This window comes from Manacus vitellinus, unplaced genomic scaffold, assembly GCF_001715985.3.
Source record: "Manacus vitellinus isolate BGI_N305 unplaced genomic scaffold, ASM171598v3 scaffold_5_pilon, whole genome shotgun sequence".
NCBI classification, from domain to species: Eukaryota; Metazoa; Chordata; class Aves; order Passeriformes; family Pipridae; genus Manacus; species Manacus vitellinus.
In genome coordinates, this window is record NW_021940682.1 from 32,105,625 (window position 1) to 32,128,562 (window position 22,938).

The 22,938-nt window shown below is 37.2% G+C and overlaps 1 protein-coding gene across 2 annotated transcripts in view; it reads right to left on the minus strand.

Annotated features, from left to right (window-relative positions):
- Nucleotides 1-1,379: 1,379 nt before the first annotated feature.
- The window catches only part of FRS2 (fibroblast growth factor receptor substrate 2), a 52,986-nt gene continuing 31,427 nt past the window's right edge, over nt 1,380-22,938 (minus strand). Inside the window, exons 2-7 of one of the 2 annotated variants that reach the window (XM_018080662.2) lie at nt 20,255-20,360; nt 16,746-16,837; nt 14,792-14,978; nt 11,639-11,797; nt 10,600-10,763; nt 1,380-9,048 (exon numbers count right to left, since the gene is read on the minus strand). In XM_018080662.2, the coding sequence (XP_017936151.1) occupies nt 8,098-9,048; nt 10,600-10,763; nt 11,639-11,797; nt 14,792-14,978; nt 16,746-16,811 (1,527 nt within the window). In that variant the 5' untranslated portion in view covers nt 16,812-16,837; nt 20,255-20,360 and the 3' untranslated portion in view covers nt 1,380-8,097. The remainder of the gene's footprint in view (nt 9,049-10,599; nt 10,764-11,638; nt 11,798-14,791; nt 14,979-16,745; nt 16,838-20,254; nt 20,361-22,938) is intronic. The other variant, XM_029963564.1, reaches the window with a different exon arrangement.

The following is a 22,938-nucleotide window of genomic DNA, read 5'->3' on the forward strand; positions in this document are numbered from 1 at the left end:
AGGACAATCCAACTCAATATCCTCTTCATTTCCATATTGAAATATTGGCAGCCATTCCTTTGGCAGCTTTGCCAGTGTGAGACAACATCAGAGCCTTGCTTTGTCACTGCTTTTCCTCCACACAGAAAGCCCCCTACTTACCTGGCCATATTAAAAAAAAACAAACCAGAATTCTTTTGTATGATTAATTCCACGAGAATTAATTCCAGCTGGTTTTCATCTTCTTGCTGTCAGATAGAAAACTTCAGATATATGCAAAGTTGTTGTAGATTCAAAGTGGCAGAAATCTATCCCAATGGAGACAGCAAAAAAGAACATGACTAAAACTCTGTGAACTTTCACCTGTATTACTGGTTTTAAGTATGACAATACCTAATTATGACATACCTAAGTATGACAATTAGTTCTTCAGTATTTTGAGCTTTTTGCTCCGTTTTCCTGACAGAGTTAGATATGTTTTCCCTGCCCCCCACTCCCCAAACCTTATTCTGAAAACTGGAGTACTAATTGAATTTTAGCATCTTTAGTTTTCCTGATAGGTATGCAGAAAAGTATTTAGGTTTTGGCTAGCAAATAACCCAGATAAAACGTTAACAGCTTCTGTCTCAGAATCAGAGCATTCATAAAGATTGGCACTACAGCAATGATTCATTTTAATTCACATTTGCTGCTACAGTGGTGTGAGTTGGGGGAAAAATTATTTCAAAGTGCCTTAAACCATTATTTGAGTTATAGCCTTTGGAAGATCAAATGTGCATAGAAAAACTTGCTACAGCAAATTAGTAAGTTTGATTTAAGGAGGTTTTGATTATTGCTAAGCTATGATTTATAATGTGTAAAAGTAGCGACACCAGAATAGGAAGAGCACAACAGCAGGACTGATTCTGGGTTCCTGCCTCTTGCAGCTGCACAAAGTCCTCATCTCTGTTGTGCCAAGGGCAATTTTTAAAGTCACTGTAAGTGAAGGAAAAAAGTGCATAATTTTAATATTTTCATAAATGCCAGTAGGTCAAGGGAAGTGATCCTGCCTCTTTACTCAGCCCTAGTGAGGCCACATCTGGAGTGCTGTGTCCGGCTCTGTGCTCCTCAGTACAAGAGACATGGAGCTGCTGGGGTGGTACATGACAAAGATGTGACAGAAAACTAGCAAAACATGAAACAGAAGTTTGGAGACAAATTTAAAGACTTCAGGTCATCATGATCAGTTTGGGTTGTTTGTTTTTTTTACTACTGAGTAATGAGTGCAATATGGAGGCAAGATGAAGGCAGAGACAGGTACCTGAAACAATGATTTAAAGAAAAGCAAAAAAGGTTATTAAAAAAAAAAAGACAATACATTGACACTAACCCTGCGAACTACTGAAGTAATCCACAGACAATTTTTAATGTAAAATCAATAGTTTATTGCCATGCTACAATTTATTTTTTTTTCAAATGAAGTTGGCACTGGTAAAGGGGGGAAAATGTTTCATAATACATAACACATTTTTTAAAAATGCACATTTGGTAAGCTTTCTCAGTAATGGCAGCTTAAAACAAGTGAAATTAATTTTTTAAGATTAATGTGGAATGACATAAAAATACACTCTTTCTGCATAGTATAAGAAATACGGAATGTTTGTAAAAACAAATTCATTTAACAGGGAAAATTACTTGAAATTTTATAAACAATTTGGCAATGGTACTCCCACTGTTTAGACTTTTTCATATAAAAGAAATAAAAATCTAGAAAGCTACCTTTATACAAAGTTGCTATATTTATGTCTTTAAGTAGGAAAAAACATTTTATAATGCAAATTAGGACATACAATAATCTTACAATATGATACAATGTAATGACAAGAAAGGAACATACAATATAAGATTTTGGCCTTTGTAGAAATGTCTATTTCTGCATTTAATAAATGCATTTGTGGCACACTGGTGACTACTGTATTCTTACTACCTACCAGTCAGCTTTCATGCTAGGGCAGTATTCAGCTGTCTGCAGTTGGGCTGAGACACAGAACTGCTTCTGAGGAGACCAAAAGTGATGCTGCAATGAAGCGAGATGTGAAAAAGGCAACATGCCTGCTGGTTGAGTCCCCATACTGTGGGACACCATATAACACTCTTTCCTTTCATACCAGAGCATTTCTTATACATTCAGTTAAGTACCAAAGTCTTGCAAGTGAGAACATCTGTGTTTGCGATTTGGCAAAATTCCAGGGAAAATACAAAGTTAGTACCAAATATATATTATATATAAAATGTGGGTGTATGATATACACACATGTTCTAATGCAAAAAACTGCATTATTATGGATTTAAATTCGCTGACATCCATTCCTAAATAACATGGCCATTAAAAAAAAGGTGTAATCCCAATCTTTCACTCAATTTAGAATCACTTCCTCTTTCATACAGAATAGTCAAAGCAACATACATGCAAGTATGACTAAGAAATCAAAATTCCTGTAATTATCTGAACTCTGACCACAACAAATAGGATTTGTTTTTCAGTACATGTAATTAAATATATTTATATTTTTACAGTATTTTTAGACCATTCCTGAAGAACCTGACACCAGGTCTTCAGGTGTAACAGAGCTGTCAGCAGAACTTGATCTTGTAGAACATATCCAGTGGCCCTTGAAGTCAACAGGAATCATCTGTTCAGCTTCAAAGGACACTGCATGCAGACCCAACGAGCTCTGGAAGCCCTGCTAACAAGGAAGATTCCCTGATGACACCAAACCTTCTTCTAAGACTTCCTTTCCTATTGTCAAAGGGAAGGACCAGAGCAGAGGATACATGGACTCTGGGCTCTCTGGGTTGCTTGGCAGGTGGTGTTGGGAATGACCATGAACAGCACAGCCCCAGCACCAGGGATTGGCAAGGTAAGCTTCATGGCACCTGTTGCACTACGGCTTCTCATGGGAAGCAGAGGAGCTGCTTCCCCCCCACTCATCGCTTGGCAATTCAGTCACCACGGGTCTCAGACGTGAGCTCTGGCTGGGACCCCAAGGCATTTAGTACTTTGCAGACACAGAGGAAGACGGTCCTTATTCTGAAGGGCTTCAGCCTGTTTTTTTAATCATAATTTTTACATAATCTCCTTTGTATATACACATATTTGCTACATAAAACAGAATTACACCAAAGTAATGGATATAGCAGAAAACGTTGTCACAATATATGTATATTACCACGCTAAATAATTACTAAAACTGCAAGAAAAATTTCAAAAATGCCCTTCATAACATATAAAAATATAGAAATGTCCAACACTTGTTTCATCAACTTTATCTCTCATATTCTATCTGTACACCTACATATTTCCAAACAAAATACTGCGTTAATCTGGAGTAAACACTGTGTTAGGGCAATATCCTCCTAAGACACCTGACAGACTTAGTAACATATCTTATAGCACAGTACCACAAGAAATAATGTATACATGGTCGGAGTTGTAGATGCTAGGTTGCTCTTTTTAGTTTTTTTTTCTTCTGATGCACTTATCTTTTCCAAAAGAGGAAGTAATTCCTAAAGATTGTGAAAGAACCTCAATTCATGACTTCCTGTCTTTTTCGTATATGCTCTGTAAGAAGGACATCAACAAACTTGACTCCATCTTAACGCAGTTTTTTGTGGTGGAATTTCTTCTGGACTTGCTTTTTTTCTTGGAGTGTATATGAATTTAAAATAAACATATAATAAATGAACTTAGGTTTATATTAAGTAAATACTGTCAATATAAATGCCTGAATTGCTACCTCAAGGAAGAGATGGGAAAGATGGTATCATTAAATTCCAAAACCACCTAATTCTATCTATCACACTGAAGGACCAAACTCCTTTAGGGGAAATAGAAGAATTTCAGATTTAAGTCCACTACTAGTTCCTACTCTATCAGTTTCATCTTATTTGCAGCCATTAAATAAATTAGTACAGTGCAGAATTGGAACTTCACCATTGATCCCACCTTACATGAAGAGAATACTGCTTAGAAATAGAGGTCCAAATCAGATACATCATTACATGCTCAAAGCAGTAACTGACATTAATCAGAACTTCCATTTTTACTTCACCGACAGTGAATAACAATCTGCTCTCTCCTAACTCTGTCTCATTGAGAAGTCATTAAATATAAAACAAAAACAAGGACAGCCAGATTTTGAGCCAATACACACTGTTAAAAAACAAGCAAATTCAACTGCTGGTCTGTCACATACCAAAGCAGCTCTGTTTTGACACTGTTTTGGACTTTGTACAGCTTACACATTTCTGTGACATTTTTTACACCCAAGCTCCAGTCAGAGGTGTAAACACACACACAAATATCCAAACATTCAGGGACAGGACACACACACCCACCCACACACACACCCACACCCCAAGGGGTTTAAGCAATTTATTATATGAAATGTCTCCTCGAATAGTTAAGTTTCCTATAAAAGCTCTGCAGACTTTAATAGGAACAGGAATAGTGCTTCAATGCACACCATCACATTCAACCCCTGTCATATGCAAAATGTATTTATTGGGGGAAACAGAAGATTATTTTCCTGATATAACAATAGATTAAATTCTCACTACCTGTATTTCTACTACAATCTTTATTATGTACTTTTGGTCACAGTTTCATCTTTTTTACCAACTCAGTTTCCTTGTTTAAAAGATACACTAATGTATATCTTTCCCAAATCATTGCATTAAAGGAATACCTACAGTTAAAGACTTTCCCTTGTCAAATATGTTTGAAGGGCAGCAGCCAACCACATGTCATGGATGAAAAATAGAACTGATGGAGATGTTACCATTTTTACAGGACCTTGTTTATGTAAACTTAATATGTCTCATTTACTAAAGAAAATAGTTACATATTTGTAGTTTCTTGGTCTATACATCTGTGGGCCCAAAATAAATATGATCTAAATACCGTGGAGAGATTTCAGCTGAAAACTGAATCCTAGATTACAGAAACTAAATCTAACATCACAGCCTTTAAAAGAAAAATTGAAAAAAATATTTACCAAGTCTAAAAGAGTAAAGTGCATTGCAACTGCATCTACTTCAAGGGGCAGAAAATAAGGAATGCTAAAGATGAGTAGTGTGGGTAACAGGGAATACTCAATATGTTTGCAGCATGCACAAAATGAGAAAGCATTATCCCACCTGTAAAAAGTAAGATGTTAAAAAAGTAGTCCTGGAAAATATGTCATCAGACTCGTTAGTATAATTAAGGCTACAAAAAGTTGAAATTTCAGTATGTTCTCAATTCTGGGGACCAGAGCTAGGAAAACATTGCAAAACTTGCAACAAGATAAAAAAATTCTCAGACCATTCCTTTTATCTGAAACTATTCAGACTAAATGCATAGGACAGTGCAGTGGAACTAAGGAGAGATATGTCTGGTTGTTGAAATTTCAGCAGGTTACTTACGATCTACCCGAAACCTGTTTCCATATTTGGCACTTAAGAATATTACTTTCCTGCCTCACATGTGTGTTTTTAGGGTCCAATTAATTTGTCCAAACTATACAGATGAGGACCAAATATTTCTAAGCAGCTAGTTAGATCAAACACATTTGTCTCAAAACACAAGCTGAAGCATTAGTTCAGCTCACAAACTTAAGTGAGCTATACACTAAGAACAAGAATCACACCAGTATTATTAATCCAGTAAGTATTTTGCAATGCATGGTAATTTCTCTTCAGTACAGACCAAGACTGGTCCATAGCATAAGGTGAGGCAATGGCAAAGATGTGTGGGAACACTTACAGAATCACAGAATCAATTAAGTTGGAAAAGACCTCTGAGATCATCGAGTCCAACCTATGACTGAACACCACCTCGTCAACTAGACCATGGCACTCAGTGCCACATTCAGTCTTTCCTTAAACACCTCCAGGGACAGTAACTCCACCACCTCTCTGGGCAGCCCATTCCAATGTCTAATCATATGTTCTGTGATGAATTTCTTGCTAATGTCCAACGTAAACCTCCTCTGGTGCAGCTCAAGACTATGTCCTCTTGTCTCATCACTAGTTGCCTCAGAGAAGAGGCTGACCCCCACCTGGCTCCTTTCAAGAGACTGCAGACCTGTAAAATGTCTAGCTTTAGGTAGTCATTACCTTTTTGAGTACCAAGGTCTCACCACAAGTCAACAAGCCTATCACAAGAATATGCAAAGGCTGATCATGAAATCATTAATGAGGATTGTTTTGGGGTTTTTTTAATTCTCGTTTAAGGTCCTCATAATAGTCTCAGTGACTCCCATCTTTTACTTCTGCAAATTATAGTCTTTATGCATCTGGTATTTCAGTACCATACAGTCTGTAAAAAATAATTAAAGTCAAAGTGAAAAAGTTGCCTGATACCAGCTAATGGTGTGGCAAGACACATGTATTTCAGGTGCTACTACTGATGCCACTACTAAATGAGAGAAGACCAAAGAAAAAAGAGGAACAGAAATACACACCAATTTAAAAGACTGAAAATAACTGTAGTTTTTTTTTTTATAAAACTTCAACTCAAATATTGCATGAAGACCCTTAATGCTTTTCCAGATCTCCAAATGGCTTTTTGTGCATGTTTTTCCTCACAGTTCAGGGGTTATTTTACATCATACCAGTTCACACAGATGTCAGTTCCTTTGCAATCACAGGCTCAAGAGCAATCTCTTCTACTGCTAGTACCAAGGTGTGCCTGCAATACTGCCAGAATTCTAAGATTATTCAGAGTATTAATAAACAAAACAAAATAAAAACTTCTAAGGGTGCATCTGGCGTATTCAACAAAGAACATTCTACCTGGATGTACCTGTAACACTGAGCAGCCATCATTGTGACCAAATTCACCAACTGCAAAAGGAAAAGAATTACGCTTGTAGATAATACTACCTTCAGATAATTTACTACATATCTTTCTAAATTAAAGTATACTATCACCTATGGATGCACACTGCTAGAATGTACAACTTTCTATAAAGAACTATCAAGTCCAGTACCCTGCCTCCCGTGTAACCTGTGTTTGATGCTTTAGAGGAAGACAATAACTGCATAATAAACCTTTCCAGTTGTGCAATAATGCATGCTGCTGGAGAGCTGGGATATTTCTGTCAGGCATAAAAAAACGTAGAACACTGGACAAAGACAACTATTTGACCTTCAAGAGTCTTTCTTTGTCAAATGCAGAGAATAAGACAAACACATATATGACCCTGAACAATAATTAAAGATATGTACAAAATTTTTACTTTTAAAACAAGACATTATGGAACAAATAAAAAAGAAACATACAAATGCAAAGAAAGAAAAGGACAGTGAACTAAGAAATGACAAGAGAGCCTTAATTCATACAGCCCACCTGTGAATTCCTTCACAAAAAACCCCAAAACTCTAATGGGATTAAAATTTTGCCAGATTTCACAGGGAATTTGATATGCAACTCGGATTTCTATTGTAGCGAAAGGAGCTTAAGGCTGGATTTAGATGTGTTTATAGCTCTCATCAACGAACATCAATGTGACCTCTCAAAAATCACACAAGTGGAGAAAACTGTCAGGAATTAGAGGCCTTCTTGCCCACAGGCAAAAAAGGTGTGGTGTTTGTATTCCTTGAGATGAACCAATGTATCTTGTGTGTGTCAAACTGAGTGAATTAGTGTATTACATACATTTCATTCTGGAGGAACCACTTCAATGAGAAATGAATGTAAGATATGTATATTGAAAGATTAGGTTTACCTGCTAATAATGCACATATCAAGAGGCTTTAAAAAGTGTTATAAATGCCATTAATGAGTATAGGCACCAGACCAGAATATTTATAAATTCAAAACCAGCATGTCACTCAGACTCTAATCAATTAAAGAGGCACTGTGAAAGGTGGTGATGCTGCTATGCAGTAATTACTTCTACTGTAGAATGAAATAGTGTTACCTAGATGAATACTTGCTCTACATTAATTCCCTTTAGTTAGACAAGTACATGAAGTATGCAGAAAAAGTTCTATTAGTCTATAAAAGGCATTAGTGTTAAGAAATGCAAAGTACTCGCATCTTCAATGTTATAAACTTCACAAAAGGTGCAAATGATTCAATGCTTCCCAGGCTCACATAGGCAGGTCAGTACTGTTATGTCTAGTTTTCCTAGAAGTACCATCATCTCGGGGCAGTGCTTTTTGCAAGCTTGACATAGCAGCAGTTCTTTCAATGTCTATCACAGCATACAGGTCTGTGCGCCTGGTTGGAGTTTGCGGAAGTGGAGTGGTGGGGGTTTTTGGAGTCTGAGGGTTGTCAGAGTCACTACCACCTTCCAAGTCAACCTGTATATAGTTGAGCTGCCTGTGTTCTAAACTTGGACGCCTAATGTCAAAGTTAAAGACTGTTGGGGTACAGTCCCGACGTCGTGCAAATTCTATTTTATGAGCACTTGCTGGTACTGTTACATTCTCTGTATTGACATAATTATGCATTAGATCTAGGTTATTGTGGTAGCCATTCAGAGATGGGGTCTTTGGTCCTAAACTGTCATCTTCATCTCTACTCAGCTTGCGAGCTTCCCAAACAGGAGGCAAGGATGGCAAGTTCTCATAGTTCAACAGCGCAGTTCTCCTCTGAGCAGAGTTGTTAATGTTCTGGGTGTCTGAGGTACTGGTTGATGTCAAGCGACCTCTCCTGACCCCTGAGGCACTAGGGATTGATAACCTATTTATATTTTCATACACCAGTTTATTACCAGATGGTGTTTCTCTACGTTCATCGCTGTCGTACCCAGTGTCCCATTCAGTGTTGTTTGTGCTGCTGCCACTAACTTGATCTCTCCCAAGTTGCTCCAGTTTCTCTCTTTCCATTAACTGCCTTTGAACAGGTGTTGGTCCTAAAACAAATTTGACTCCTTCAGGCTCCAGGAGAACCTGAGCATCTCTGTCATCAGTACACATCTGATCTTCTTTCACTTTAGTTATTTCAGTGTTTGAAAGCTTTGATTCCAGTGGCACATGCACACTCAATCGATTTTTTCTTTCTTCTTGTACTCCAGTAGTGTTGACATAAGTGTGCACCTAAAAGAGGAAGAAAAAATGAGGAAATTCAAATGCTCTTTGTGCCTCTTTTTCCCTCTCCAAATTTCTTTCCTTCTTAGCTCCCCACTTTTCTAATAAAAATACCAGAAAATAAAATCTTGTTATGATAGGTGTTTAAGAGTAAAGGTCACCTCTCACATTTTGTTGAACTGTGGTCAGTTTTGGGTTTTTTCCCTGAAATTTTGTTGTTGGTTTTGTTAATGTTACCATAACAAAAGAACCGAATTTATATTTTAAATTAATAATTAGTTTTATTTGATGTTTTATCTCAGTTGTGCTCTAATTCTCACTTTTCAGGTTCTATTACAGCTCTGCTCTGATCAGGGCAAACTTGGGACGCTCCTTACTCCATTACATCCATTAGCTTATTACTTCACACGGACAGATTAGTGAGAGCTTTACTTTTTTGTCCCTTACCATGACAGCAACCAACAGTTATTTTCCTAAATTTGTCTTTGTAATTTCTACATTGCAAAGGAAACTTGCAAATCAAAACAAAACAAAACCATAGAGAGACCTAAAAAAACCCTCAGGCTCTTGCCTTGTGTACTACTGCAGGAAGAAAAAGAGGGGTTGGGTCTACTGAAAGAACAGTCAATTCTTTCTTCAAGAGCCAACAGCTTCATAATAACAGAAACTGAAATAGAAAAATATATAATTCCATATGAAGAGTGGAATTAAGTAGAAGAATTAAATAGAAGCAGGAGTTGTCACCATATGCTGCTAGGAAAGGCAAAAATACACTACTAGGTTATCCCTCCAATTTCCCAAAGTGGATCAACACAAGGCTGAATGGGAAACACTGGATTCTTTCTCTAAATTTTAATTCTATGTCTGGATACTCAAACAGCAAAAGTAGTATTTTACAGTAGACCCTTTTTGGAGATATTCAGCAAAAGGCTAAGGGGCAGTGGACAACAGCTGTAATAAGAAAAAATCTGATTACATATTAGAGAGAAATGTTTTCACGACAAAGGTGGTGAAACACTGGAACACATGGCTCAGGTTCTGTGGAATTCCCTTGTTTGCAGTATTAAAAACATGACCAGGACAAGGCTCTGTGCAGCTGTCTCTAACTTAAAAATTTGATCTGGAGGACTAGAGGTCCCTTATAACCTAAAATATTCCATGATTTCTATTTGCCAAACAGAAGACTTACACATAAAGAAGCTTTTTGACCAGGATCTCTCATTATAATGTACAATATGTACATTATAATGTACAATTACTTGTGTTAAAAATAATTACTGAAATTTTTGAAAATAGTATAATGCAAATACATGCATTATACTATACATGCTTCTATATTTTATTTGTATATAAATACGAAGTTATCCTACAAAGTATCATTTTAAAGAGGCAAAATATAATAAAAATTATATAATAAACACTTTTCTGAGGTAGTTAAAATACAGTAGAAATACATTACACCTGATACTGAAAAACACAAGTGAAAGCCTACAGAAAAATCATTATAAAAATCTGAAGTAATGTGGAACCTAAGTTGTATGAGGGGAAAAACCCACTCACTTGCTCTTCTGCTACAAGTAAAGGATGTGTTGATTCTTCACCGACAGAGGGGAGGCGTGCACTTCCCACAGAAGGATGTCTGCTGGAAGGATGTGATGAAGCATCTCCAAAAGATGGGTATCTGGGATAGCCATTAGGTAAACTTTGTGCATTGAACCCAGGAGCTGATTCAATTAGAAAACAAGCAAAACCATATTAAAATAGAACATTTTACTGTATATTAGTAAGATGCTTTATATATTCATTTTCAATTTTCAAAAGGGAAATTAAAATATGTAAAACAGTATTAAATATTCACAAGGCTCAATTTGGCTTGGAGGAAGGAAACAGACAGCAGAGAACAGCAACCCAGTATTTACTGGGAAACATGTCTGAAGCAACTATGAAACCTGGGTGTATTACACACTGCAGCCCTCCCACTTAGCTCCCTATCCAACTTTCTATCATTAACGTGTCTCCCTGACAGAGACTTATTTACCTAAGCTTCCATTCCTCTAAAATCATCAACAACTTAGAATTCCTAGTTTCAAATATCAAGCCATCTGGGTGAGATTACCTAAAATCTTCTGGTATTTCTGAAAGCACTCCAGTCTGCCCATCCTCCCACTTCGAGCAAAAGAAAAAGATTCCAAAGCCACTGTACACGTGGTTTTACCAGTATTTTTTTCCCCTAATAAAAAGGTTGGAACACTGCCCAACATTAACATTTCTCAGAAATGCTACAGGTAAAACATGTTGATATATTATAAAGCAATTCAGTAGGTGTATTTGTAAGCGTTCTCATGTAACAACTAAGTTCCCAAAACTTATTTCATAGAGGTGAAGAATTTTACTATGGCAGTTCTGCTTCCAAGACTTAGGGTTCTCAAAAGAGAATCCTCAGCAAGTACCTCCACAGACTACATTACTGGTAGTTAGTCTCAGCTTTAAATTAGCTTTCTTTTTAATTATTTAAAGATTAAATGCAAATCAAATGCTATTTTCAGCTAAGTACCACATTACATTCAGGTATGTCATCTGACAGTAGAACCATACTTACTGGTAGGTGTTCGAGGAGTTCTTGGAACTTCCAATTCAGTTTGATGATTATTCCTTTCTACTACTGGTTCCTCTACCACATTTATGCTATTATTCTGCATTATCTCTTGTAACATGTTAAATAGCTCTTCTGCCCGGGCACATTTAAAGGCAAAGATTCCTACAAGTACACACACACAAAAAAATTAAAAATCCTTTAACTAAGAAACATGCCTTACAATATATATAACTTTCAAGAAATAGAACTGGAATCCACATAAAGAATACCTGTTAAAGAAGCAAAAATGTTATGAAATTTTTATTGTACCAAAACACACAAAGTTACTGTGAGAACCTTTAAAGTGGTTATCTTATAGAAGAATAAGATTCCCATGCACCAAAAGTGCATGGGAACAGAAAACTGATTCAGTTAAGAGCAAAACTAAGTTTTGAGTGGTAAATGGGGGGGGAAAACACCACAAGGTTCTTTCTTTTAAGCTCATAAAAAGGATACCTACTAAATAAATACAATTTTTAAAAATCTTCAAATGAAACTACAGTGGTGCTACAAGGTCATATTTCCTAAATCGGATTTCTATTAAATTACCATAAAAAGAAGATACCTGCATAACAAAAAAGGATTTAAACACTGAGTAAAAGCTTAGTTTCTTTAAGAGGATTAAAATTAAAAGCTAGTAAGACAAACTGTGTGAAACAGACAGTAACAAACTAATTGCTTTAGGCTAATAGACACAGAACACAAAGTTAGCAGCAATACCGACTATGTTGTGTGTGTATTGTGCCACTTTGCCTTTGAACAGCAGGGAGCGTCCCAACTTACCCTCACCAGCAAAGTCGCAGCTTTGGGTTATTCTTCCATTGAAAGCATGAAGTTAAAGTTGACATGCTTGTTAAACGTGGGTGCAGGTGCTCATTTTTCAAAGTGAGTATTACAATCTTAAAACAGTCTTTGCTAAAAACTACCTATCTATATAGCTACTCCAACTGGAAATGCAGTTATGTGAATATGCTGGCAATTACTATCATCATGTATTTATTTAGGGACGCAGGACTGTGACAGATCAGAACTACAAGAAATGCTCCACATGGCAGAGGTTCACAAAAACCCAGCTGGGAATATACCAAGCGGGCTAGGAGGAATGACACTCAATGATTAATATTGAGCTGGTGCACTGAATAAGCTTCATGCTTGTAACACTGCAGCTACAGAGCTTCTACTACTATATTTCCCTGACCCAGGATCCAGCTCAAGTACAATAGTCCATGTTTAATATTTTGTGTGTTTCTGAAAATTCACACTTGATACTTAAATCTTAAAAGATAAAAAATAGAATTTAAAAAAATCTAGGTTCACAAGCTTGTAAAGCTCCCAGTATGTTTCCAAGAAATTCAGTTGCCTTTAAATACATTCACATTAAATACAATGTGATCTGTCACACAACATGGTGACACACCAGGTTCTCCAAGTTTTCTATCCTGAATTATCTATTAGCTGTGCTCCTGAAACATGTCTTCAAGTTTTTTAACACCTAGCACAAACTCAGTGTTTCACCATCAATGCACTCTGACAACTACTCAATAGATATAATTTGAGATTAAAGGGAAAACACAAACAAGAATACTGACTAATGCAAGAAGTTGCTCAGCAGTATTCAGTGAATTCTCAAATGAAAAACTCAGTTAATACACAAAGCGAAGATGAAGTTTTGCAACTGTGCCCACAAAACCCAGTGTAGGTCTCAGGAACAATGCTCCATTGCAAAAGGACAGCAAAGAACATTTTCTGCCAGATTTCTTTTTTCTCAATATTCACAGTATTTTAATATCACATAAGGAAGTCAAGAAACAAAAGAGGGAGGAAAGGGTTGCTGCTTACACAGCCCGCTTAATCTTCTCTGTTAAAAAAAAAAAAAAGAATAAAGCAATTGGGAGGAAAGCAGAGAAGTCAATTAGACTCGGTGGAAAATTTTGCACACTTGCTAATAGACTGTGGAAAAGAACCTTCAAATTAGTATTTTCAATTAAATATTATTAGTATCTCTTTTCAATGTTTAAAAGAAGCAATAAATTAAGCCTGCAAAATCAATTACAGTGATTATCTTCAAAACAAAGTTTATTACTTTCTGTTTAGAATTCTGAAAATTTATTTTAGTACTGTGACATTTGAAAACATCTCCATTTCTTATTAGGAGACAAACTGAGAATGTCTTCTAAAACACTTATAAAAAAGAATTTGTCTGCTTGGACAATGAAGATTTACCAGGTTTACTTATGATCAAGTTCTTTGATCTTCCTGATTTTTTTACAGTGAAATTAAAAACCAAAAGTTGCAGTTTCTAAATATTGTTATTGATAAAAATCACTAGTAAATGCTAAAAATTTGTAAAAAAATTGCGACTTAATTTCACAACATATGAATACATAAGAATTCCAGCTACGCACAGCTACTTCACAGTAGAAAGATACAAAATGAGGCCAAGACCTCAACCAAAACATCCTCCCCAGGGACTGCTGCAGTGAAGAGAGAAAAGCCTGAATCTTCTCAGAGGCAGCCAACCTTGGCCAAGGTAGGCATGGTCTGGGAACTGGAAAGGTAACTATCTTCCAGTGAAAGCCACACAGAAAATAACTGAGCATAGCTGAACTATACACACTTCATACCAAAACATGTAAAAATTTGAGAATTATGTAATTGATATAATTGAAAGTGGTAATTTGCTTTAGGAAGAGGATGAAACACAAGTATGTTACTGAAGATAATAAGGTGGGGACATCCAGTTCACATCAGCGCTCTAGTCTTTTAAAATCTAAAAATAAATAATTCTTTGAATTCTGAAGAGATTCCTCCACAGTTCCAGATTCCACTGCCTCCCCCTGAAAGTCAAGGCAACCTCTGAGGCAGGAGAATTTCCCTGTCAAAACCACCTCTTAAGCTGACCAAAAGTATTCACACATAGAAGCTTCAAGTCCTCCAGACCTACAATGCCAAAAACTATGTGCAACTCAAATCCTCATTCCTCATGAGGTAATTTTTTCCCAGAAACCACACTCACATATAAAACTATAGCCTTTATAACCCTTGCCAAAGGACCAGTAAATATCTTCCAACATCAAATAAATTTCCAACATCTTTATATACAAAATTTCCACATACCTTGTCCAGTTTGACACCTTCGACCACTTTCAAAAGAAAAAAGATTTGAGTCATAGCCATAGCGACGGAGACAGAGGTAGTGCCATTTTACAGAGTCCCTTTTACGGGTGTACAAAATCAATTCTGTATCTGTAAGTTCCATTATGCCAGAACCCAGTTCATTACCATCATCATCCACATTAATAACCTATAAAAAAGAAGTTAAAAAGTATTAGGTAAGTACTCTTTTGAGAAACAATACCACTTCTAACAATCTAGTTACAATCCTTGAAGTAAAAGTTTTTAAAAAAAACCAACCAAACAAAAAAAAGAACAGCTCACCAAACTAGTTCCTTTGCTTCCCCAACCCAGAATTAAAAAAATTAAAATAATACTTATTTAAAAGCAATACGAATGAAACTGCCTAACATTACTGTAAAATCTGGTGAGAAATTTAAAGTAGAAGAGATTCATAAGTCAAATACTTTTTTTTAAACTGGCTTTATGTACATATTCAAGTATTTCCACATGCATAAGGCATTCCTCAGATAATGGAATCTCTCAGAGCCCCATTTCTAAAAAAAAAAAGTATTTGCTTTGTCATATAATCCCACTTACAGTTGGGAAAAGGAATAAAAAAGGGTAAGCGGCTCCAGGATAAAGCTTCCTTCACATACATTATAGCCTTACACTGTGCTGAAGCACCCAACAATTTTAGATATTTTGCTGCCTTTTTAAAGTCAACAAATAACTCAAATACTCTGTAGTTACCTTGTGTGAAAACATGGGCATAAAGCGTCAACTCTCATTCTGTTCTGCGTTTAAACTATTTTGAGGTCATCTGCATCCTTTATGGAATTTGGACAATATATATATTTTCCTCTGCATGTATTTTATCTCACAATGCTGCTTTTAGTGCGATTCTTTGTTATTCATTAAAAAGCTACCAAAAATTTTCCCTATGGAATTAATGTTACTCCTTAAAGAGACATTTTCAACTTGAAATCTAGTCAATTGAAAAGAATTAGGAATAGTTTCATCTGCCACTGAGGCTTATGCCAATTTTCCTCGTTTTGCAAATTACATTCTTTCATCTTCTCCCTCCTGCTGCTAAATCAGCGATCCAAACAATAGAGAAATTCTACAAGGAGAAAATTAGGAACTAATTACACAAAGTGATGTCAAATGCATAAAGAGCAAGAAAACAGATAAATATTTTATCCTTCAGCTTTCTTTACTGACAATATTAAACATTTCCCTAAGGCAACACATGAATCATTTTTCACTATGGAAGCATTACATTTCTTTGTCAACTCAGAGTTTGGAGCACAGAAGCAAATCTGACTTGTGTGACTATGCAAAGGTATATTTACTTAAAGTCACTGACTTCAGCAGCTTCATGTTTAGCATGTTAAGCACATGAACAAGTGTTCACAAGCTTATAAATTCCAGAGATATATGGGACAAAAGCACATTTAGAAATAAATTTCTTCCAAGTAAAGGGTAAAAGTTCTCAAAATGCTACAATCAGTAGTGACCTTCAAGTAAAATCAGCCATCCTAAAATTTTCTATTGCTGACCCCGCATCCAGGTTCACAATCACACTTCTCTAATAGTTCTTCCCTTATGCTTACAGATACTTTCCTAACTTCTGTAACTTCCCAGAGACAACAACACTTACTTGGCCCCTACCAACTGAAATGGAGATGGATCAAAGCACAGGGCTTCTTCTCCTCCCTAAAGATCAAAACTGTCCTAAAAAGCCTACCCTATCTGGGCAATTCCTGTCACTACTCATAAAAGAGGATCCCTCAAAGGGGCAGAAGAAACCTGTAGCCACAGACACCTGCAACTCTGCAATGTTTCAACTATTCAGAAATCTGCACTCTGTCTTCATTTAATTTTTTTTCAATCCCAGACCTACTCTGCAAGAAAGCAACAAAATAATTCACAGCATACCATGTAAATTGCGTACCTTAAACTTGTTTCGGTGGTTATCTGGGACAGTTTCTTTATCTGGACAGCTACAACAGCTACCCATGACTTCTTTAGAAGACCATCTGATCTCTAAAGGGAAAAAAAAACCCAACCAACAAAGTCATTTAGGATAAGTAAAAACAGAGTAACATCAACAAAACAACCAAATGCAAATTACTCTCTGAAATTACAATTCTTCGTGATGAATTTTGCAATCATAAGTAACAAAAAGTCAACAGAGATACTACAAGTATAGTAGTTAAGTTAGATTTGGCATTAAGGAGTGGCAACACTGAGCTGTTAAAGTCCTACCAATAATTCAACCTGAGGTTACTACCAAACAGACACATCTGATCTGTCACCTTAATTCCCATGGTAGCAGCTTAGGGGAAAACAAAAACCAACAACTTACCGAGTGTGATTTTCATCTCCTAAACTGGGGCCTAAATGATGACTCCCTGGCTCAGGCTGCTGAGCACAGCCCTAGTGCCGCCCCTAAAAGCCCTGGGCTGTAGGAGGTTACCAGGCACAGGCAACACAAAGAGCACACATGACAATCCTGAAAGGCTGCCTTGGCTTTGGCAGCTCCAGGGCTGCTTTGCAAGGGAGGGTGGAGGCATTCCAGGCCTGGAGGCAGCTGTGTGCAAGCAGCCATGCAGTGAAGTTCTGTGCTTCCACTTTTGAATATTTCCCATATAGCAATGTACATCAAATTATGTAATCAAAGTCAAGGAAAGGAAAAAACTCACATTCAACACAAATATTTTTAAATTTGGGGGTGGAGGGGAACCTATTGAGTACCATTTGAATTGTTATACATTTGCTATAAAATAGTAAAATACGCAACTAACGCAGAACTGCATGCCTAAATTAATGAAACAAAAAATAAATACTTGCTTTTTTTGATATTTTCATTTAAAGGTTTTTCTATATATGGCAAAACTTTCATAAAACAGTACGATAAAATGTTCACACAACCAAATCTCACAACTTGCTGCTTCTCCCTCTATCACCATGCAGAGAGGGGTAAGCCTTGTATTTCTTAAATACGAGGAAGTCAGACAGAAGAAAACTTAACCCATTTACATCATCTTTATATTGTATAAGAACTAAAATTTTCACTACACAAATGAAAAATGGGACAAAATCCTGGAAGAAAGCTATTAAGTCAACAAGAGATATGACATTAGGAATCAAGAAGAAAGAATACAGAATGGGTTGATAACTTTTCCTGACTAAAGAGGGAAAAAAATCCGATGTCACCTTAAGAAAATTATGACTTATTTTCTAGACAGGCATTTCTATTAGCATGCAGCAGTAGTATCCACAAAGCGTTTTAGTCTGCTGAGAAATAAGGTGTAAAGAATACAATGAAGAGTATCTAACTCTTCCCCTCTTCTTGATCAGAAAAGCCATTCACAAGAGATACTTCTACCTTAGAGACTGTACAAACCTTTATAAATCTACCACCAACCCCTTGCAGAGGTGAAGCAAGAACTTAACAGAAAGTGTAACAACATGGCTTGGATTAATCCAGTCAGAAGGAGGCAGAATGTCAGACACATAATCAAAATCATGGATTCTTTAATGTCATTTCTCATCATAACACAAAAATATGCGTTTATTTGACAGAACTTTTTTTCCAAATCAAGATGAAATTGGAGGGTTGCTTGGTTACTTCTGCTGTAGAGAGATGCTATGTCACATATAACAATTTATTTTTATTTGCACAGAATCGTTTAGGTTGGAAAAGACCTCTGAGATCAATCATCGAGTCCAACCTATGACCTAACATCACCTTGTCAACTAGACCATGGCATCAAGTGCCACATCCAGTCTTTTCTTAAACACCTCCAGGGATGGTGACTCCACCACCTCCCTGGGCAGCCCATTCCAACGCCCAATCACCCTTTCTGTGAAGAACTTCTTCCTAATGTCCAACGTAAAGCTCCCTTGGCGCAGCTTAAGGCAGCGCCCTCTTGTCCCACTGCGTTGCCTGGGAGAAGAGATTGACCCTCGCCTGGCTACAACCTCCTTTCAGGTAATTGTAGAGTGATGAGGTCTCCCCTGAGCCTCCTCTTCTCCAGACTAAACAACCCCAGCTCCCTCAACTGCTCCTCATAGGACTTGTGCTCAAGACCCTTCATCAGCCTTGTTGCTGTTCTTTGTACTCACTCCAGCACATTAACATCATTTCATGTAGTGAGGGGCCCCGAACTGGACACAGTACTCAAGGTGCGGCCTCACCAGTGCTGAATACAGGGGGACAATCACTGCTCTGGTCCTGCTGGACACACTGTTCCTATACAGGCCAGGATGCCATTCACCTTCTTGGCCACCTGGGCACACTGCTGGCTCGTGTTCAGACAGCTGTCAATCAGAACCCTCATGTCCCTTTCTGCCTGGTCACTGTCCAGCCACTCTGTCCCCAGCCTGTAGTGCTCCATGGGGTTATTGTGGCCAAAGTGTAGGATGCAGCACTTGGCCTTGTTGAACCTTATACGGTTGGATTTGACCCATCTATCCAGCCTGTCCAGGTCCCTCTGCAGAGCCCTCCCACCCTCCAGCAGATCAACACTCCCCCCCAACTTGGTGTCATCTGCAAATTTGCTAATGGTGGACTCAATCCCCTCATCCAAATTATCAGTAAAGATAATAGACAGGACTGGGCTCAGTGAGGAGAAGCTCTGAATGTTATTAATCAGTCTAATCACTCAGTTACAGACCACTTTTAATAATCTTCACACACACATCCCATTGTTATTTTAACTACTCATTTTTTTTATTATTTCTTTCCTGTTTTATTTAGAAAGGGAGATACAGGTGGTAATAGCTAATAACCAGTAATAGCTAACTACTGGTTTCCTGCCCTGGCACCCCACAATGCCTCACTACAGTAATGGTCAGATGTTGTTCTTGTTAGCCCACTGCCACTGCCCTATTTACTGCTATGAGGAGCAACAGGTCACAATAGCTGCAATGCAGATTAACAGTGAATATATAAATTTGCAGCAAAGCTTTTCAAACTCTGTTCCATACAACAGGTTGCAGCCTTCAGGCACAGATGCATGCACTTAGACCTCCTCAAGTGTTTTGACAAAGTGTAAACAAAACTAGATAGTTGCATGATGTTTGTATCATAACTTTCTATGCATTCAGCATAAAATAACTGATCAAATCTGCTAAAGGCAGGTGTCCAAAAACTTTAAAAAAAACCTTCAAAACTTAACTGCAAAATGGTTTTGGGAAAAAAAATCACTGGAGTTGCAAGAAAAAAGCTGTAGAATATGAAAATGTATGAAGTACAGCCTCAGTATCTCAAGAATGACAAAGAAAGGCTATGTAATCAATAATCATACAAGTTCGTTATTTTGTCTTAAATATATTCTAATATTAATATTTCAGAAAACCAAGAACTGCAATGCTGCTTCAAAGGAGAGATATGAACCAAGGCTATAAGGAAGAAATTAAACAGGTAGGGAACTGGTAGAATTAAAAATCACTCACCTAGATTTGGCCATTAATATTCCCAGCCTCTGCTGCAGCATCAGGGCTTCTGTCATACTCAAAGTGTCATGCTGTCTTGCCACAGAACTAATCATTTGACCTAGAACTAGAAGAGTAAATCAATGTCATATTTTCTGGTTTTTAAGATGCTGGTTAGTAAACTAAGAAAAATACAGACTTTTGTTTATTATCATTTTGTCAGTGTTATGTCAAGTGAGGTCTTCATGACTAGGAGGCACCTGAAGTGATGTTTTAGACAAGACCAATCTCTTGGAGCTTTTGTGCCTTGGAAGAAAATAATTTGGCATTCCTTTCTGCAGCACAGCCTGTCACGCTGCAGACTCCATTCATTCTCCACTCACTGCTTACCCAACTTAGTGTGTGGAAACGATGGATGCGAAGCTCCCGTTATCCTCAGCACATACTGAACCAAACCACAGCCGACAAACAGAACACACACAACTTACTCTGTGTAACTTCCCCTTGCTTATTCTAGCGAACCTACACAAATGCTGACTTGTATGGCTAACACATCACCCTTTCTCTGCTTCCCTTATGATTCTTGCTCCATGGCACTAACCATAAATTGCTTGCTTTTACTTCCCCTCACCCCCTGGATTATTCTCACACCAGCTATCCACTCACATTTAACACCAAAAACTCAACTGCTGCTTCCATCATGTGAACAGTTGGCAGCCTCTGTTCTGTGTTTGTAAAACTGCCAAACAAGCACTTTATGTTTCCTTTGATGCTGTTTATCAAACTCAATAGAAGGGCTAATTTCTCAGAAAAATGCTTTATTATTAGTCTTTCTTATCAGTCTTTCAGGATGTCTACACAAACTTCTTTGAAATCACTGCAGCTTTGCTTATAAATTTTTTGCTGCAATTCTTTATATTCATCTGCTGTCCTCTGCCTTGCACCTCGATTAAAATCATCTTGGGAAACCAAAGTACTCTTCTTTTTTGCTTGATATCAAGAGTAAGATAGTTCCAAATTCATTCCAGGTCCTAGGCATCATTACAACAGTTGCAAAACTCTTTTACTGTGAAGGGATTGTGCAAGAGAACAGCAGAAATTCAATACTGGCAAATGCAAAAATAACACACCTAGGAAAGGAGCTCCGTCTGCTAGGAAAGATCAGTCACATAGTCATGGAGTTCAATGAAAATGCTAGCTCCATAGCTATCATAAAGAAAATGAGACATAACTGTTTGGAAAGAACTAAAAGAGCCAAACCAAACCCACAACTGAATCCACAGTGCACCCCCAGACATAGTAATATATGCAGTCGAGCCTCCCCTGTCAAAAAAGACAGAGTAAAACTAGAAATATGCTACTTATATGGCTCAGCCTAAAAAAATGGAGCACAGAGGTCAGAAAAAATGAGTATGGAATTATAGGTGACACAGAGAAGATAAATAAAGCACAACTATTTTTCAAATGCAAGCACTAGGGAACATCAGTTGACATTAAGGAGCAGGTTCAAAGAACTAGATAGAAATACTCTACATGGTACGTAGTTAAACTTCGTGATCCACAATGTCTTGTGGGAATGAGTTCCAAAAATTTACAGGCTCAAAAAGCAGTTGAACAAATGCAAGCTCCATGAAGAGCTTTTAAAGGCAAGGATGTCACATCTGGCTCAAAAAGTCTCTAAGCTGCAGATACTTCCAAGTGTCTTAAAGACTGATCATAAAATGTTTCTTTTTATTATTCCCTTCCCTATATATTTACTATTTGCTGTTAGAATTTACTATTTACTGCCAGAAACAGAATGCTGGACAAGCTGATACTTCAAGTGTGACCCAATAAAGCCATTCTAGTTAATGTAAATGGATGACATCAATTCAGCATAAATTTTTGAGTGTACTGCCATAAGACACCAAAAAAGAAATAACTAACAACTTAACTTGAAACTAAACCCTAGATTTCACAAAGGTACACAAAAAAACCTTATTGAACTGCTTGATATGTACTTTTGCATATAGTTCTATTTAGGACCTACCCCTCTGCAACATGCACAGGCTCTGGTTCTGTGTTTGCCCTACCCAATCTAGCTGGCATTATTTAACCATGATTTTTGTCAGGTTAGATTTTTGCTTGCTACTGTACCAAGTCAGCTCAGCAAAGAGTCTAGCCAGTGCCAGACCAGCTGGGGGCAGAACCTCTGCCTTAGTCGCCTCAGCCCAGCTTTCAGAAAAAGGAGCCCCTTCACTATGACTGAGATTTAAAGTTTACCAAATTCCCTGCTAAAATCTTCAGGACACAAGAATAGAAGAGGGAACAGAAAGCCTGATCCACCTACTCTGGTGGAATCTTACAGGTAGGCATTAGAAAAATAATAAAATTGAAAATTTTCACAAGCAACATACCCTATTGCAGGTATGTTTGCATTAGTCTTTACCTAGCAAAGTTTTAAAGCTATCACATGGTTTGGTTACCTAAAGCAGACTAGCCTGTTTCAGTTCCCTAAGAATGACTCTTAAACAATCTAAGTAGAGTTCTTGACAATTAAAAAAAGTGCACAATTTTTATTTTTTTCTTTCACAATTTTACAGCAGTTAACTTTTTTAAAATGTAAAGCAGTAACAAAATTCTCCAATCAGGTGCTTCCAATTACAAGTTGGCTATTTACTTTGTTTGAAATTTTCTTAAATCTTCCCAGATTGCAAAATATTTAC